General features: G+C 42.6%; 4 protein-coding genes and 1 long non-coding RNA gene across 5 annotated transcripts in view; 2 read left to right on the forward strand and 3 right to left on the reverse strand.

Moving 5' to 3' along the window:
- CDSN (corneodesmosin) overlaps positions 1-18,368 on the reverse strand; it is a 189,233-nt gene that overhangs the window by 66,145 nt on the left and 104,720 nt on the right. The gene's annotated exons all lie outside the window — the stretch shown is intronic.
- Positions 1-18,368, reverse strand: part of PSORS1C2 (psoriasis susceptibility 1 candidate 2) — a 145,094-nt gene that overhangs the window by 22,006 nt on the left and 104,720 nt on the right. The window lies entirely within an intron of this gene.
- On the forward strand, positions 84-5,966 carry TCF19 (transcription factor 19). Its single transcript, XM_069073237.1, has 3 exons — positions 84-1,296; positions 3,603-4,167; positions 5,097-5,966. Exons 1-3 carry the CDS (start codon positions 1,059-1,061, stop codon positions 5,323-5,325), a joined length of 1,032 nt encoding a protein of 343 aa, XP_068929338.1. The 5' UTR covers positions 84-1,058; the 3' UTR covers positions 5,326-5,966.
- Positions 13,267-18,368, forward strand: part of LOC138150292 (uncharacterized) — a 27,145-nt gene continuing 22,043 nt past the window's right edge. Inside the window, exon 1 of the long non-coding RNA XR_011165538.1 lies at positions 13,267-14,153. This is a non-coding gene — a long non-coding RNA (uncharacterized lncRNA). The remainder of the gene's footprint in view (positions 14,154-18,368) is intronic.
- Positions 17,381-18,243, reverse strand: POU5F1 (POU class 5 homeobox 1). The gene is given in 2 exon segments (XM_069073703.1): positions 17,381-18,035; positions 18,037-18,243. Coding segments are annotated over 2 exon segments (492 nt in total). The 5' UTR covers positions 18,115-18,243; the 3' UTR covers positions 17,381-17,621.

Here is an 18,368-nt window from a genome sequence, read left to right on the forward strand (position 1 = left end):
GGGAAGCTAAGAGAGTTGTCGCGCCGGGTCTTTTTTTGGGGGGCCCTTTCCTCACCACCGCCCAATGGGATCTGCGCGATGGAATGAGGAAGGTCCAATGGGGAAATGGCATTTTAGAAGGCGGGCCCTCTGAGGCCCGCGGTATTCGGGCCCAGAGAATTTTCGAGGGTGTTGGGCGCGCGCCTGTCCTCCGAGGCTCCGCCCTGTTGTGCTCCAGGATCGGCTTCTGCCACAACCCTCTGCTCTTGCTAGCCCTGTCAAACTTCAGCCTGAGCGTGCGCGCAGGGACACGGTGGGGTGGGGGTGCCGTGGAGGTGGTTTGGGGTCTTTACCTCCTCGGCTCCTCGTTCGAGGTTTATATTGCCTGAGGGAGGGGCACGGCACGCTGAGATTGTCCGGCACTGATTGATCCGAAATTAGGCTGCCCGGGCTGGGGGGACCCGCGTTTGCATTGCTTCGGAAGCAGTAGGACCCCAGGTTTGCATTGCATTCTAGGGGGGAGGGAGGTAAGGGATCTTGCTTCGCTTTACTCCAGAAATAGGATCCTCAGCCTGCATTTTCGGGGTTTCGGTCATATCACCTTGAAAGATTCTTAACCCCCCTGACACAAGTGAGGTGTTGGGCCAGGAAAGTTGTTGGGGGAGGACCTCTGGAGCAGCCCCTTTGAAAGAAAGGGCCACCTCGCCCCCAATTGTACTGAATGACTAATTTAATGTTGAACGGTGGTGGAAACTGGCTCCATTACACCCTTTATATTACATTGCACAAAGTAGCCCATCCTTAATTTAGCATGATGCACATTCCCTAGTTTTGCATTGTACAGGGGGATGACACCTTAATTTTCTTCTTTCAAAGCCAAGTTGTTGTCTCGTTGAACTGTCAGAGTGCCTTCCAAATTTGCATTGCACTGCGAATGTACATCTTGATTTGAATTGCACAAGAATTGTATTCCAAATTTTGCGTAGGAACATCTCTCCATTTTTAATTGCTCAAGAGTAGAAAAAGCTATGTATTCCCTGATTTTAGAAGCGAGTCCATAGGGAAAAGTCCCTCCCCCCATGTTGCCGTGCTTCCAGCTGCTTCGAATGGGGGTTGGGAGGGGTGGAGATCTCTATACTTTTCACCCCCCAACTGGGGCTGGCTGTACCTATCGCTTGGGCCTGAGGGCTGATCTGTGTGATGTGGCCCTTCGGCCTCAGAGTGAGCCTATCCTCATCTCCCCGGTCCATGCCAAACTGCATGCTGAAGGCCAAGGTGATGACTGGAGAGTCAGCCTGGAGGACTGCAGTAGCTATGGTGAGCCTAGACATGGCTGGCCCTGTTCTTAGGCAGAATAGGTATAAATAGGTATGGTATGATTTGAGAAGTACCATAGGACCTTGACCTAACTATAAATAGCACCCCATCCTGTTTGTCATTGTCATTAGAATTCCTCCTCTGGGTTAGACAGCAAAGACCAAAAGACTTTGGTTGTCTCCAAAAGGTACCTGCTGTCTGTTAGGGTAATATGCTATATATATATGATATGTGTGTATATATCTCCTACCTGAAAAAGATGAAAGACTATCAGAACAGATTAGTTCCATATTTATAGTGTTCTTTTATTACAGAATTGTTTCATTTATCCTATATCATTTGATCTTTAAAATAATTATGTGAGATATCCCCATTTTATAGTTTTCTGAGGTTCAGGTTAAAGTGATTTAATTCATGTTTCTGTAGCACTTTAAGGTTTATTTATTGGTCTTTTCCTATCAGCAATCCTGTGAAGTATATAGTATAAATATTATTATCTTTGTTGCAGGGAAGGCTTACTGGGTAAGGGTATTATTATTTCCCATTATATAGATGAAGAAACTGGGTACTAACTATGCTTTGTCCAGGGTCACATAGTAAATGTCAAAAGGTTACTTACTAGAGCTCACTTTTCAGTCTCCATACACACTGCTCTTGTTTTAGCAGATTAGCAAACTTTCTCATGTTGGAAAAGTAGAAAACAGGACCCCAAGGGGACTGTACACAAGATAAAGATTTTATTGTGGAGCAAGAAAAAAAGGGAGTTGAGTGGGATTCAGTTCTAGAAGAGAAAAGGCAGGGAAGCTCTGGCATAGGTTTTCAAGGAGATGGCAATGAAATTAAATAAATATGGGGACTTTTTAAGATAAAGTCTCCAAGGTAATCACTCCCTCTGCTGCTCACTAGTAGTCCAGGTTCCCAAAGCTGTACTTTCTTTGTTACTTTGACCTGACCATGTTGTTCAGCCACATGGACTTTTGTCCATGGGGTTTTCTTGGCCCATGGAGTGGCCATTTCCTTCTCCAGTCAATTTAGGCAAGCAGAGATTAATTGACTTAACCAAGTTCACAGAGTTTAAGGGCCTGATTTGAAGGTCTTCCTAACTCCCAGCCCATAATTCTATCCACTGAGTCATCTTGCTGTCAATAGATCTCAGAAAAGATTCCTCTTGACTTTCAAGCATTCTTGATAAAAAAAACCAGAGTTGAATAGAAAATTTGACATTCAGAGACAAGAAGCAAGAGGAGCTTGAGATGGGCCCAGAGACAGAAGGCAAGCAACCCTCTGGCTCTCCAGATGTGATGATGCCTTGTGCAACTGGAACTTCTTTACACCTGCCTTCTGGGTCATGACTTTGCTTCTAGAGATTTTGTCTGGGCTCTCTTTACCCCCTCTCCTCACCCTCTCCCCAGGGACCATTTTATTTTTTAATACTTTCAGTTTAATTGATATATTTCATTTTGATATTACAGATATTTATAGAATACTCAACCTTAATGAGAAGTATCTTACAATAAAGTAAAATATTTAAGAAAAAAAAAGAAAAGATTCATTTTGACCCAATAGATTTTTTAATGTTTGACCCAAAAGAAACAGGTACTTCTGTGTCTCAGAAGCCTCAGGGAAGTCCCAGGGTCCATATTGGTGGGAAGGGGGAAATCCTAATACTAGGACTATCCCTTTTTGGAACAGATCTGGGTTTCTAACTAGAGAGATTCATTTCTTATTGTCAAAGACTGAGTCTTTACAGAATATGATTTAAAAAGGACAGGGGAAGAATTCCTAGCTCTTTCCATTCTGTGCCAACTTTGTTAGAGAACCCCTAGGAGTGGTGAGCTGAGATGATTGGAGGAGCCAATCCCTACAGTTCAACAGGAGCCAGGCAGGATAGGAAACTAGGGAGAATCTAATCCCATAGGCCTGTGAATTCACTGTTTATAGAGTCAAGATCCAGATTCAGATTCCAGCTTGTTTCTTACTTGCTGTGTTATGGAACTCTGGACAAGTCCCTTTCCCTGTACCAAAAGGATGATAAAGCCCCTTTTGGCTTTAACAGTTTACCAAATAGTCCTGGCCCTCAAAGTGCTTGAGGTTATAATCTAGGTGAGGCTGAAGTGGGAGGAGAGGATGTTAACAGTTTCCTTAACCCTCTAGATTTCACCTTAGGAAATCTGTCTGTTCTACAACTTTTTGACTGTTACCTTTGTCTAACCCTTCTCTTCATCTGCTTCTCTCTCTCTCTCTCTCTCTCTCTCTCTCTCTCTCTCTCTCCTTCCTTCCTTCCTTCTCCCCCTCCCCACTTGCAGGTACCTTGGTCAACAATATCAGGCTCCCCAGAGGTCACCAACTGGAACTGAGTGACGGTGACTTCTTAACCTTTGGCCCTAAGGGGCCCATGGGGGCCAGCCCTCCTGAGTTCTACTTCATGTTCCAGCGTGTTCGAGTTCGACCCCAAGACTTTGCTGCTATCACTATCCCCAGAGCTGGGGGGGAATCAGGAGGTGAAGGTGGTTTTTGGCCCATGCTGCCTCCTCGGGGGGCCCCACAGCGTCCCCTCAGCACCCTCTCCCCTGCTCCCAAGGCTACCCTGATCCTCAGCTCCATTGGCAGCCTCAGTAAACTCCAGCCTCAGCCCCTTACATTCTCCAGGGTCGGGGGTGGAAGTCAGGGCCTGACCTTTCCTGTGACCCTTAGGGAGGCAGGGGCCACACTTCCCACCCCACCTCCAGCCCCACGGAACCGTCGGAAGTCAGCACACAAGGTGCTGGCTGAGCTAGAGGATGAGGGGGGAACAGAGGAGAGCCCTCCCAGAGTTCAGGCTGAAACCAGGAAGAAGCCTCGAGGAATGAAGATTCCAGTCACTCCCAGTGGGTAAGTAGGGGGACCATCCTAACTTCAGAAAGATAGAGGGAACATCCTTACCAACCTCTTTGTTCTCTGAAACCTGCCATTATATCTCCCCACCTCCTCCTTTTCACACACATGCATGCACATAAAAACCTTTGCTCTGAGAGGATCTGAACTGTGGGGAGCTCTTTCTCTCCTCTGACTCAGGAAGAGAGAGGGAGTGCTCCTAAGAGAGGAAGGAGAGAAAAGGTTCTGTAAAAACTCCAGCCCAGATAAGCCATATTCACCATTCAGCTCCACAGGTTGTCTAATATCTTCTGTCTTAAGAGACAAAGACAGAAGAAGAAACAAGAGCTTGGTAAGGACTATGAGGGAAAAACTGGAGGGAAGATAAGAACAAAGGTGGGGAGGGAGAGAGGAATGGCAGACGTGAGAAAGAAGGAAAAGTATGTAGTACTTTGTAAGATTACAGAGCTTTTACCTCATCACTCACAGAGGTAACAAGTATTGTCCACAGATGAGGAAGCGCCTCAGGTTAAATGATAGCATCACACACATATATACATTCCTGACCTTTTTCATAGAGAAGCAGTGTGGTACAATGGCAAGAGCGTTGACTCAGAGGACCTGGGTTTGAATCCTGCCACTGCCTCTTGCTGCATGTATCACTCTGGGCAAGTCACACCTCTATGGGCATTGTTTTCCTCCTATGAAGGATGAGAAAGTTTGGACTAGGTAGCCTTTAATACAGCAAGTATTACTGTTAGAATATGAACCCAGGCCTCTTGACTGGGTCGAATATTCTTTCCACTATACCACAGTGCCTTAGTCAGAAATGGAGGACAGTACTTCCTATTGTCTGCTACACCAAATCAGGTTGGATCCTAAATTTATCCCTAGGAGCAGGAGCACATTTTTAGCTTCCCTTGTTCTGGGTTTTTTGTGTCTTTCAGAAAGCGACGTGGCCGTCCCCGGAAATACCTGTCATCTCGGACTACAGCTCCCCCTCCGATTGGGGGAGGGGATCCCTGTGCAGCCCCCAGCTGCCAACCACCCCAGGAAGAGACAGTGGCCTGGGTCCAATGTGATGGCTGTGATGCGTGGTTCCATGTGGCCTGTGCAGGTTGCAGCTACCGGGCTGCCCAAGAGTCTGATTACCGCTGTTCTAGTTGCCAAGCATAAGGTGATGGAAATCGGTTAAGAAAGATCATGGCAACTTGCTGCTACTCCATGGAGATGAGACCCAAAAGCCAGGGGTTGGATATGTTAGAAATGAAAGGGGTTCTGAAGGAATACTCTCTACTTCCCTCCCCAAGAGGAAAGACTTCCAGGAAGGAATTGCCCATTGCCATGGATACTAACTGACTAAGGGACTTTATCAGGCCCCTAAAGTGACTTTTGGCTGTGACTGTTGTCTCAAGGAGTACCCAGTTGCTAGAGAACACGGAGCTGATTCCAGGGTCCTATTGCCCCCAGATGCCATATGCTTGGAACCAGAAAGTTACCCAACTCTGGAAGTCAAGACCTTGTCAGATGAATGGCTTCAGGAGTCCTAAAATTGGATGAGAAAGATTTCAGAAGGCCGTTTACAACACTTCCTTGGAAGAATCTGGAAAACTTGAGGTTTGGCTGTGAGAGGGCAGGGAAAGGTGGGGGTGGAGGGGAGTTCCAGTATAACCCTGATCCCTCAAACATGCTACTTCCAGCATAACAGCCTGCCCCAAAGCTCCACTGGCCATTATCTCCAGTCTCCAATCTTTGGTCTTTTCTGATCTCCCCTTTCCCCTTTCTGCTTATTTCCAAATAAAGAACCAGCTGCTTGATTTGTCCCTCTGTTGTGTTTCCTAACACCATAGACTTCACCCACACTCTTCCTCACTTCTCACTCTCAGTGTATGTTGACTTAGACTTGGCTCTGGAGGGAGATCTGGATAGCCTATAGTCCCAACCTGAAGAGGTCAATGAGATATATTTCAAAGGAGAAGAATGCCAAATTAATTCAAGTAGAAAGGAAAGCCAGTCCAATAAACATCATGGAAAAATTCATCAGTATTTGATGATGGATTGAAAAGGAGGGAGGAATTAATGTGTTATCGTGGCACTTTGTTCCTTAGAATCCCTAACCCTATTTTTGATCACTGCAGCCTCCAGTTCCTCCGACCTTCATTTTTTCCATCATCCCTTCATTGCCTACATTTTCCTTCCCTGTCTTAACTACATGGTAAACCAGTTGTACACTGTCCTCTTCTCTTAGGCTCTTCATTCCCTTATTCTGTAGTTGATCTTATCCTGTTGAATTTCAGCTTTGAATTACTCCCACCCCCTGCTTCCTTTGCTCCTCATGCTGCTGAGGAAAACTCAGAAAACCATGTTGACTGAACCCACTGCAAATTGTTACGTGATATCAACAGGGCTCTCACTATGATAAGGCAGTCCTTTTATACCTCCCTTATCAAAGTGATGATCCCATCCACACCGTAATTTAAACTTTCCATCACTCCTCCACATCTCATCCTCTCAACTGAGAACCCTTCCTTATTGCACCTTTAAAAATAAGACCACATGGGGTGGCTAGGTAGCACAGTGAATAGAGCACCGGCCCTGGAGTCAGGAGGACCCGAGTTCAAATATGACCTCAGACACTTGACACTTACTAGCAGTGCGACCTTGAGCAAGTCACTTAACCCCCATTGCTTCATCTCACTCCTCCAAAAAAAATTTTTTTAATAAATTAATAAAATCCTCTTTGGCTTTTATTTATTTATTTTTATTAAATGCTTTACTAACTTTTAGTTTACATCATTCATTTCCACAAGATTTTGAGTTACAAATTTTCTCCCCGTTTTTCCCCCTAACCACCACCCCAAAATAGTGGTCCCACTGGATATCCCTTCCTCTAATTTGCTCTCTCCCATATCTTTTCCCATAGCCCCTCTGACTTTCCAGTAGGGCACTGTGGATCTCTATGCCCCAGTGCCTGTATATCTTACATGAAACAATATTAATAATATATGTATTTTTTTAAACATTTGATTTTAAAGCTTTGAATTCATTCCTTTCCTCCCTTGTCACCTACCCTTACTAGGAAGATAAGCAATTCAATATAGGTTGTACATGTATAGTTACACAAAACATTTCCATCGTGGATATATTGTGAAAGACTGACTATATTCCCCTCCATCCTATCCTGCCCCCCACTTGTTCTATTCTCTGCTTTGACCCTGTCCCTTTTCAAAAGTGTGTGCTTCTAATTACCCTCCCCCCCAACCTGCCTTCCCCTCCATCATCTCCCCTCTTATCCCCTTGCCCCCTACTCTCCTGTAGCATGAGATACCCTATTAAGTGTGTATGTCATTCCCTCCCTAAGCCAAATTCATTGAGAATAAGGTTGACCCATTCCCTTTTGCCTCCCTGTTCTTCCTCTCCATTGTAACCATTTTCCCCTGCCTCTTCTGTATGAGATAGTTTACCCCATTCTGTCTCTCCCCATCTCCTCTCATTATATTCCTCTTTGGCTTTTAAAACCCTCCATAACCTGACCCTTTCCTACCCTTCTAATCTTTACACCTTATTCTCTTTTGTGTACTCTGTAACTGAGTGACACTGGCCTCCTTGCTATTCTACCACCAAGACAATCCATCTCCCAACTCCATGCATTTTCATTGGCTCTCCCCTAGTTGTGGAATGCTTTCCATCAAATCCCATCTTCCAGAGGCCTTTCTCTGTCCTCCTTAGTATTAGTACCTTCCTTCAGATTATTTCCAATTTATACTGTATGTATCTTGTTCATACATAGTTGTTTCCCACATTACATTGTAATCTTGAGGGCAGAAACTTTTTATATTGGCAATGCTTAGCACAGTGTCTGGTACATAATAGGTGCTTATTAGACTGTTGACTCTGGACACAGGGAAATGGGTAAATTGGGAAGGAGGCTGATGGACCTAGTTTTCAACGAATAGACGATTTCTCCCTTCAGTGGAGAAGTGAGGAGCTATCTTGTCTGCAGTATCAAATTCAGTGAATTTGCTTAACTTCCCACACCCCATTTTTTATATAAAGAAGGCCCAGCCAGTGGTAGACAGGTATTTTCTGAAACAATTGAAGTAAAAATGAAAGACCATATCAAGTGATGTTGGAACATTTAAGAGAAAGCATTCTGTAGATATGGGAGAACCATGGAGACTCAATGCTAAAAGACTAGAGATCATCTAATCAAAATCCTTTATTTCATGAGTTGAGGACTGAGGTGAAGTGTTTTACCCAAGGTCACAGAGGAGCTGGGAAATTTGGACAGAATTCTCATAAATTCATGTGCTAGTGATGAGGGATGGCTCCCAATAGGTTCAGCAGGAACTCTGATCTTATCTAAGACCAGAGAGCCTTCGATTCAGTCTTGAAAGAATTCAGCTCAAGCCAAATTGGAGTCAGAGTTGTAAAAGTTTATTATATGCTTTACAGCAGGCAAGGGTCCTTAAGGGGACCTGCAAGTTTATTATTAAGCTGTGCAGCAGGCAAAAGTCCTTTAGGGGGACCTGCAACCTTAAAGGGGTAGAATTAAGATTTATATAGAATCATCCATAGTAGAACCCATGCCAATTATGCTAACTAGGTGTTTAAGGGTGGGATTAGGGAGGAGTTAAGGTGGGGACAGTTTTTAAAGGAACATGGATCTTTAATGTAACTGTGCAGGCATATTGCTCATGATTCACTGGGAAAAAGCCCAAGGGGGCTATATCTGGAGGTGTGGTTTTAGGCTTGAAACGTCACTAAGTTGGGTAGCGGTCAAAGGCTGATGGAGAAGTGCCCAGTCTGCCACCCATCAGTGTCATGTTTGACAAGATTGATGTCTGGGAACCAAGGCTGAGACTCAGTGTGTGGATAATAGGCTAAGGAGTTAACCCGGAGATAGGGTCCTGAAGGATTCATTGAGGCAGCCAAGGAGTCAACCTAGAGATAGGGTACCAAAGGATTCATGGGGGCAGCGGGACACTATACAAGGGGGAGATAACAGTTACCTAAGCTGGAATGTTTATAGATACTTTAGTGAAGGATTCATAGGAATAGTTTGTTAGGCAGAGTTATTGCTCTGAAGCAGGGGGAGGGGGAGGAGGAGAAGGGGCAGAGTTAATGCTCTGAGACTGGCGTTAACAACAGACTGATGTTACAAACATGGATACCAAGCACCGCACCACTAGTAGGAGGACAAGATGCATAAATATGTGAGTCAGAAAGGTGAAAGAAGAGAGTTAAATGAGGTTGAAGTTAGGGAAAGGTCATCACTTCAAGTGGGGGAGGAGGAAGAGAATTTGTTAAGGGTTTCCAGATGGAGTGACATTTCAGTTGGATTTGACAGTACAGGTAGAAATTTGACAGGAAAGGTTGTCTGGAGAACAACATGATCCAGAGGCCTATGACCCTAATAAATTACCAGGCACCACCCTAGAATCTCCTTGACCTACTCCAACTCTGGGTGACCTCTGCCATAATTATCCTTCTTCCAGGTTACTGAGCATTAGAAGAAAGTTATAAACTTTAACTGATTTCTCCCAGTACAAAGTGATTGTGCCTGCTGTAATTTCAGCTGAGCTTTGATCACTGCTCGGCAATTCTACTGTATTATCTCTTTCTACAGCTTTCCCTCTCTTCTCAAGTCCCAACTGTATGCTTCCATATGCCCTAGCTTTCTAATTTCACTGGGCAAATGAAGGCCATTTTAGTAGAGCTTCCTCGGCTATCTTCTTTCCATCATCAAAACTTTCTAGCATCCTCATCTATTCTCTTCTTCCCTGCTCTCTTAAAGGAGAAGATCATCCCATTTCTAAGACTCATCCTGGTTCTTATGCCCTTGATCCCAAATTCCCCTTGCTACAAAGCCTTGCTATATAGCCATAGAATTCATTCTCTTTCTGTCATGCATCATCAGGCTCTTCCTCTCCATTAGTTCTTTTCCATCTGACTACAGGTATGTTCAGTTCCCTTCAAAGCTAAAAAATTATTCCATTTACAAGACCTAGAGGAGGTTAAATGTCTTCATTTTCAAGCAAGTAGAGTCTATGAATTATATTCCAATGCCTTGATTTCAATTCCTGGTAAAGTTCTGAAACATATTAAAGAAATGGTTAGTGAACGTCTTAAGAAGGGGACAGGCAGATGGGGTGGCTAGGTGGTACAGTTAATATAGCACTGGCCCTGGAGTCAGGAGGACCTGAGGTCAAATCGGGCCTCAGCCACTTAACACAAAAACTAGCCGTGTGATCTTGGGCAAGTCACTTAATCCCAGTTGCCCTCCAAAAAGCAAAAAAAAATAAAAAGGCACAGAAAGAGCATGTCCTTTTTTCATAGACTTTCTCAACTAGGTATTGAGGGAAAGCCATAGGTAGAATTTACTTATATTCTAGTAAAACATTTTTTTAGAATACCTCATGCTATTCTTGTGGGAAAGGTGGGAGATGGGACTAGACAATAACACAAGAGATGTGGTTGGGATGGATTGAATGGCTGGATAAAAAATAATTCAATGTCAGCTTGAGGGGGCGGTCCCCAGCCCCAGGGATCTGTTATTAGTCCTAGGCTGTTTAACCTTTTTAATGATGACTTGAATAAAGGCATGGGTGGCATGCCCATCAAATTTGTAGACATTACAAAGTGAGGCAAGTTAGCCAATACACTGGAGGATGATAATAGCAATAGCTATCATTGATAGGATGATAATAATAGATAGCACCTACTATGTGCTGGACTTTGTGCAACCCTGGGAGACGGGTGCCCTTATTACCACCCATTTTACAGTTGAGGAAACTGAGGCAGGTAGAGGTTAAATGACTTGCCCAGGGTAACACAGTGTCTGAAATTGGATTTGAATTCCAGTCTTCCTGACAGTAAGCCCAAAACTACCCCTGTACCACCTAGCTGCCCAAGGTGATCATTATATGGCAGAAAGGATTCAAAAAGATCTTGATAGGGTAAAGCATTGGGCTGAAGCAAGTTTTACATATTCCTTTCTAACATTTTCTCTCCTCTCACTCCTCAACCCTTTGAAATTTGGCTTCCAACATCATTGTTCAATTGAAATTTTTTCCCAAAAGTTACCTATTATCTTAGAAACATCTCAAATCCAACACATCTAAAATAAGTATCTTTCTACTAAAACCCACTCCTCTTCCAAACTTCCCTATTTCTGTGGAAGGGCTAACCAATTCAATTCAATAAACATTTATTAAGCATCTGCTTAAATAAACATTTAAGGGAAATAAATTAATTTATTTTAAAAGGAATATATATATATATATATACTTATTATATATCCTTATATATATAATAAAGGAAGGGAAATATCAACAATCTCAGATATACAGATGAGTATAAAACCTAGCTTAAAGCTTAATATTTTTTTTTTAAAGAAAACAACTAAAATTTTGGCAACTATTATCCCATTACTTCTTGGCAAATCAAGGAAGAAGAAATGGAAACAGTGTTAAGATTTTACATTCTTGGGCTTAAAGATCACTACAGATGACTCACCTTCCCCCCTCCAAAAAAACAACAACAATAAATAACAGGTCCATCTGAAAGCTTTAGCTAATTTTATGAGGATTAATTAGGCTATTTTGCAGCAAGTATTTACATAAGTACTTGTAGTATAAGTATTTGTAAAAGTACTATAAGGGGACTGCTAGGTGGCAAAGTGAATAGAGCACCAGCCCTAGAGTCTGGAGGACCTGAGTTCAAATCTGACCTCAGACACTTAACACCAAAAAAATAACTGTGTCACCTTGGGCAAGTCACTTAACCCCAATTGCCCTACCTTCCCCCCTCCAAAAAAAAATGTTTTATAAAAGTATTGTAAGTATTAATATAAGTACTTGTCTAACTCATTAGAATGGAAGCTTCGTGTGTGTGTGTGTGTGTATTTTTTCATTCTTTGTATCTATATCCCCAGAAACTTAACATAATGCCAGCCTCAATAGTAGACACTTACATGCTTAGGAGCAGCTAGGTGGTGCAGTAGACAGAGTGCTGGGCCTGCAGTCTTCTTGATTCATCTTCTTGAGTTCAAACTGGGCCTCAGAAACATACTGTGTTACCCTGAGCAAGTCACTTGAGCCTGTTTGCCTTAGTTTTCTCATCTGTAAAATGGGCTGGAGAAGGAAATGCAAACCACTCCAGTATCTCTGCAAAGAAAGCCCCAAATGGAGCAGGAAAAGTTGGACAAGACTAAAAAATGATTGAACAACAACAATAAAATTGCTTGATTAACTATACTCCTCACTTCTCCCTCTCCTCTTCAGGCAGAAACTGGAAGACCATTTGTCAAGTATGTTATAGTGGAAAAAACTTTTCAGATGTGAGTTGGACTAGACAGCCCGTACTACCCTAACCTTCCAGCTCTGAAATTCTGTGATCATGCTGTGGAGTTATCCCTTCTCATTTCTCCTTAACTATCAACTGCCTTAGAAAATATATACTTGAGGCCTCTACTTTCTCACTATTAACTCTTCCCTCAGTATTTTGTAATGGGTCTTCCATCCCCACCCCATTTCTGAAACTACACCCTTTCTTTTTTCTTGGAGGGGGAAAGGCAAGGCAGTTGGGGTTAAGTGACTTGCCCAAGGTCACACAGCTAGTAAGTGTCAAGTGTCTGAGGTCATATTTGAACTCAGGTCCTCCCTGACTCCAGGACCAGTGCTCTATGCATTGCACCACCTAACTGCCCCTATGAGACTACTCTTTAAAAAGTCATCAATGACTGTAACTGATAAACTTCTCTGGTATGGAATGTTAATCAAGGAAAATTTAGCCACATTCACCACTAACAGGTCAAATCAAGCTTTTCGGGGGCAAAGGATATACATAGCATGTACATGTTTTTCATTTTGAATATAGTTTATCCTTTGGACCCAGAATCACTGATCTGGGATATATAGTATGATAGACGGACGTACAGGCATCCCAAATTGACACAAGAGGTGAATGCGGGCTGGGCCTTTTTATATAATAAACAGCCCAAGTCAGCAGAAAAGTATCAAGGAATTTGCAGCATTAAAGAATCACCCAATAGGATTAAACACTTCCCTATAGCCCAACAGGGTAATTGAGCATTATGACACTTGGATTGTGTAAACACAGGAATCCTTCATTTGCATGGTAGGTCAAGGCACATGAATAATCCAAAACCCAGAAATAAAGACATTCTTTAATAGATAGTAGACGTAAAGATCTCTCCAAAGTTCACTATAACCCCCCACCCCACCCCACTCCCAACTCACCAAATCCAATAGGCTTTTTACCCCCAGTCCTTGGCCTCTCTACAGTTTTTGATGCTATTTGACAATCAGCCCCTGGATATTTTTTCTTTGCTTCTCAGACACTACACCATCCTGGTTCTCTTATTCCTCCACTTTTTTTCTTTTCTTGATCATAATTCTTTAAATTGGATGTTTTACAAAGTTCTGTTATTGGGCTTCTTCACTAGGCATACTCTCCCTGGGCAACCCCATGATATCCAAATCAGTCTCTCTAATCCTGCCACCTGACCTATATTTCCAGTCATTTGAATAACACTTGGATGTCCTCCCAGTATCTCAAACTCAACAATGACAAAATTAAGCTTGTTATCTTTTCTTCCAGACCTACAAATTAGTTGAAATTTAGGGGAGGACATAGAAGAAACTGTTGGATCCATCCAATAGGGATAAGCAATGTGATACAGTAGAAAGTATTGGATTTGAAGTCAAACCCCAGGCCTGCTACTTGCTACCTGTGTGACACTGAGCAAAGTTCTAGACCATTAACAGCAATTATCATACCTGGATTTCAGTAAGCCCTTTGAGACAGGGTGGTGTAACAGGTAGAATGCTGTTCTTGGATGAGAAGACCTGGGTTTAAGTCCTCTGTCTGACACATACTGACTGTGCCTCACTTAAATCCAATTCAAGCACAAGACATCACCCATGTAGTCACTGGTCTGCTTCAAAGGATGAACAACTAACTGGCTGGGGGTGACCAAGGTAAGTTAACTCAACGCAAGTTATCTCAATGCTTCAGGCAACTAATTCTAGGAGCAGAAAGAGAATTGCTAATCTGCATCTGCAGAGGGAGTTTTTACACAGGGAGTACCTTCTACCAATCACAGGTATGCAGACCTTCCCCTTTCCTGTTATAATAGAATCTAAGATTTAGAGATGGAAGATTGTGCCATAGCCAGTAGAACAGACTGAGAATCACTGGTTAAATTTTCAGTGTGAGGAATCACACCTCAGAAATTGACTACCATTAAGGCTTGATATATTTTATCGTTTTGCTGATTGTCTAGACTTAAGTGATGCAGAAAATGTCAATGATGCAGATTAAATTTAAAAGTGTGTCAGGTGTAATCTCAGTCTTTCAGAGAATGACATGTTAAACATTTGTAGCATACCACTGGTTGGAAGAAAATTTAGAAAGTACTGAAGCCAAACTGAAATTTTACAGATACCAAAACTGAAGCCTTGAAGAGGGTAAGTTATTTGCTAAAGGTCACAGTCAAGATTTGAGCCTAAATCCTTTTAATCTGCCCTTTCCACTGTGCCTTTGTGGATAATCAGTCAACAAGTATTTATTGTCTTCTGTGTTAGTTACTGAGCTAGGCTCAAAGGTTACAAAGACATAAATGAAACAGTCCCTACCCTCAAGAAGCTTACATTCTATAAGAGACCATATGTACCCATAAAAGCATATAAACAATATATTCTTTAAAAATTCAAATGGGTCTTCAATTCCACAAATCTGGAAATTCTCTCCAACACTACCTAACTCACCCCCACCTGCCCATCCCACGTGACTTTTATTCACGTGCTCCCTTAAGTCCTTCACAAAGGAGTCCACTGAACGTGCTGTAGCCTTCAATTTCTTCTATCTCAACAGTACCAAGTAGAGTACTGACTCCATCTGTTATCCTTTGCCCTTGCCATGGGAACAGCCCATCTTTTTTTTTCCACCATACACTTCTTTGAAGTCTTTTACTCCCATTCTTTGGAGTTCCCTATTGGTCAGCTTTCAGCCTATTCTCACTCACAGCACAAGCCTCTTCTTCACCTTGTGTATTATATTCACTTTTAGTCCTGCAGTAAATTGTATTCCTTATCTCATTGCCCTGAAGTAACACTAGAATGTTGGTATAAAAAAACAACATAGGTCTTTGCTTGCATTCCAATGGTCCAAACAAGTGAACAAAGAAGTTGACAATAGACATTGATGTAGCCACTTGATCTTTTCTGTGTAGAAGGTAAAGCCAGATTTTTTAGTTTCTCTCAATTTTTCACTAGGCTTAGAATATTTGGAATATTTTGAAAACAATGCCATCTACTAATAGCACCCTCTAGAGAAACTCAGCATCTATGGAGAATTCCTCTTCAACTTGGGACATTTTGCTGGGCTTCCTCCATCAGCAGCAAATCATTTTAGTCAGCATTGTTGAACAGTTGTATCTTTCAGGGAATTTTGAATTTCCCTTATTGAAAAAGACCTTATAAGGCAATACTTTGGGTTTCTTTGCTCTACTGTTAAAAAAAAATTTGTAATTAATAAGAATAAGTATAGTGATCCTGTATCCTGTTACTCAATTACTTGTAAAATAGTAGTGTATTTATTATTGCTTGCAAGACTACTCATTCTTACTTTTCCCTCAGTAAGGATGCCCTTGGCTCCTCTACCTACCTTCCAGGTTATTGTGTAGTTGGCAGAGTATGGATAGGCCAATAAGTATTGATGTGTCTCCCCCCCACTCCCCTTTTAAGTTTTCTCTAGGACTCTGGTATCTTTCCCCCCCCACACACCTTTAGATACTTTGTATCCCTCCACACCCTCAAAACCTGCCACAAAGGTCTCTCCGCATTTGTTTTTAGTGGTCTACCTCCCTTATAAATACAACTGGGGCTGGGGCTGGGACTGGGACTCTAAAGTTCAGCCGTGATTTCACTGTTCTGGAACAGTTTTATGATTTAACAAATCTTTTGCATTTTTGTCCTTTCATTTTGTATAATATATTCAATATAGAATGTCTACATTCCAAAAGATTCATGGTGGAAAATGCTATCCACATCCAAAGAATTATGGTCTGAATACAGATCAAGTTTTTTTTTCTTGTGGTTTTCAAGTTTTCTCTGTATTCTTCTTTCACTAATGACTAATGTGGGAATGTTTAATATGATTGTATTGTGTATTGCCTAGATCAGATTGCAGTCTTGGGGAGGGGAAAAGGGAGAGAAAAAATTTTAACTAAATCTTACAGAAGTGAATATTGCTAACTATATTATTGGAGAAAAAAGGGGGGGGGGGAAGTTAAAAGAAAAAAATTCCATGTCTAACTAACCTACAGTCAGCAAAGACACACTTCATACTTGATTCTTTCCTAAATCACCTGGTAGTAATCAAGAAAGCTTTGGCATAGAGGAGTTTCAGCTAAGCTTTGAAACTAGATCCTAAAAATCAAGAGGGAGTATGTGAAAGGCACGTGAACATGCATAGGAATGAGAGATGCCATGTTCTGTGTGAAAGAACAAGAAAGCTAATCTGGCCAGATCATGGAGTAAGTTTTAAGGCTAAAAATCAGATTATAAAGGACTTTCAATGCTAGTGCAGTTTATATTTGACCCTAGAGTTAAGGAAAAGCATGGAATCATAAGCAGAAACCTATGCTCTAGTAACACTTTGGTAGGTTAAGTACCTTGCCTACAGTTAAATGATCTTTGTGCGGGGAGGATAGATTGCTACACCTGCTTTAAGAAAAATTCAACTTCAAAGTCCAGAGTCAAAGGACAATTCTTTTGAGAAATATCTGGGCATTTTATCAACCCACAAGCTCAATATGAACCAAATATATGAAAGCAACAGGAAGAAAAAAGCTACCAATCTTTTACCAGTCTAGCTAACAGTGTCTGGCATCATGCTAAGCACTTTACAAATCTGATCCCACTTAATCCTCACACCAACCGTGGGTTATTATCCCCATTTTATAGATGAAGAAACTGAGGCAAACAGGTTAAGTGACTTGCCCAAGGTCACAGTTACCAAGTCTGACAAGAGACCTTTGCAGACCTTAAAGTGCTCCATAAGTGCTAGCTATTACATAATGAATGGTTGGAGCAACTAGGAATGTTTTAATCTGAAGGAGACAAAGGGGAGACCCAAGACAGATCTTTAAATATTTGAAGGGCTTTGATTCAATTCGACTTGCTTTTCAGATTGCTTTATTTAAGAGTTGGGAGATGAAAGAGATGCGGAACTAACAAACAGCAAACTTCCCAACTTCCCTCCACCCATTCCCCTCAAAAAAATCTGTTTATGAATCTCTGAAATATTGATCCCACCCTTCCCTGTTCCTAAATACCCCCAGGATACAGAGAGCTTAATCGTCCAACTCCCAGACCTTAAAACAATTTGTTGGTTTCCTCATCTCTGGTCTCTTACCTCCTCTGCCCAAGGATGGGCTAAGCCCTTCAGCTTGAATGCATGGTAGAGCCCAGAGGGGTAACAGGGAGAGAGGAAAATGCATCCCCCTCTGTGAAAGGAGGTGGGGAATAGAGAGTGGTGAAATGAGGGCCCCCATAACTGGGATGACTGAATGGAGGGCCTGGAGCTAGGGGAAAAGGCATAGGTCCACCAGGGAAGGAACCAGCTGCCTCAAAATCTTCTCGGGGTGAATCGCTATTGCTGCGTTTGCCCTTCTGACGCCGGTTACAGAACCAAACTCGGACATCTTTCTCAAGACCCAGCTCCTCAGCAATATTGCTGATCTGCTGAAGTGTGGGCTTGGGGCACTGGAGAAACATTGTTTCCAAGTTTCCCCGAATACCATTCTCAATGCTTGTACGCTTCCTCTTTCTGGCTTGTTGAAGGACTGTCTCAGCCTTCCTTGCACAGCTCCTGAAGGTGGTCGTTGTCATCTGCAGCTTCTAGCCACTTCTGTAGCAGAGGTCGGAGCTTACACATGTTCTTGAAGCTGAGCTGTAGTGCCTCAAACCGACAGATGGTGGTCTGGCTAAAAACCTTGCCAAAGAGAGCCCCCAAGGTGATGCCCACATCAGCCTGGGTATAACCCAAAGTGATCCTCTTCCGCTTTAGCTCCTTGGCAAACTGCTCCAGTTCCTCTGGGGAAGGGGTCTCCTGTGGCTGCTCGTCTCCACTCTCCACCGGCTCAATCTTGGTGACTCGAGCAGTGGCGCGGGGCTCTGGAGAGCTGCCCT

Source organism: Petaurus breviceps, unplaced genomic scaffold (genome assembly GCF_028583685.1).
Source record: "Petaurus breviceps papuanus isolate PSGF00001 unplaced genomic scaffold, PetGlider_PUasm1.0 90865, whole genome shotgun sequence".
NCBI lineage: Eukaryota > Metazoa > Chordata > Mammalia > Diprotodontia > Petauridae > Petaurus > Petaurus breviceps.

Bases quoted from the DNA above. Each gene is read 5' to 3' on its own strand.
- TCF19 (XM_069073237.1), top strand. From the start codon at position 1,059: ATGTTGCCGTGCTTCCAGCTGCTTCGAATGGGGGTTGGGAGGGGTGGA. The intron at 1,297-3,602 runs GTGAGCCTAGAC...CCCCACTTGCAG, and splicing joins GGAGGACTGCAGTAGCTATG to GTACCTTGGTCAACAATATC. The intron at 4,168-5,096 runs GTAAGTAGGGGG...TGTGTCTTTCAG, and splicing joins ATTCCAGTCACTCCCAGTGG to AAAGCGACGTGGCCGTCCCC.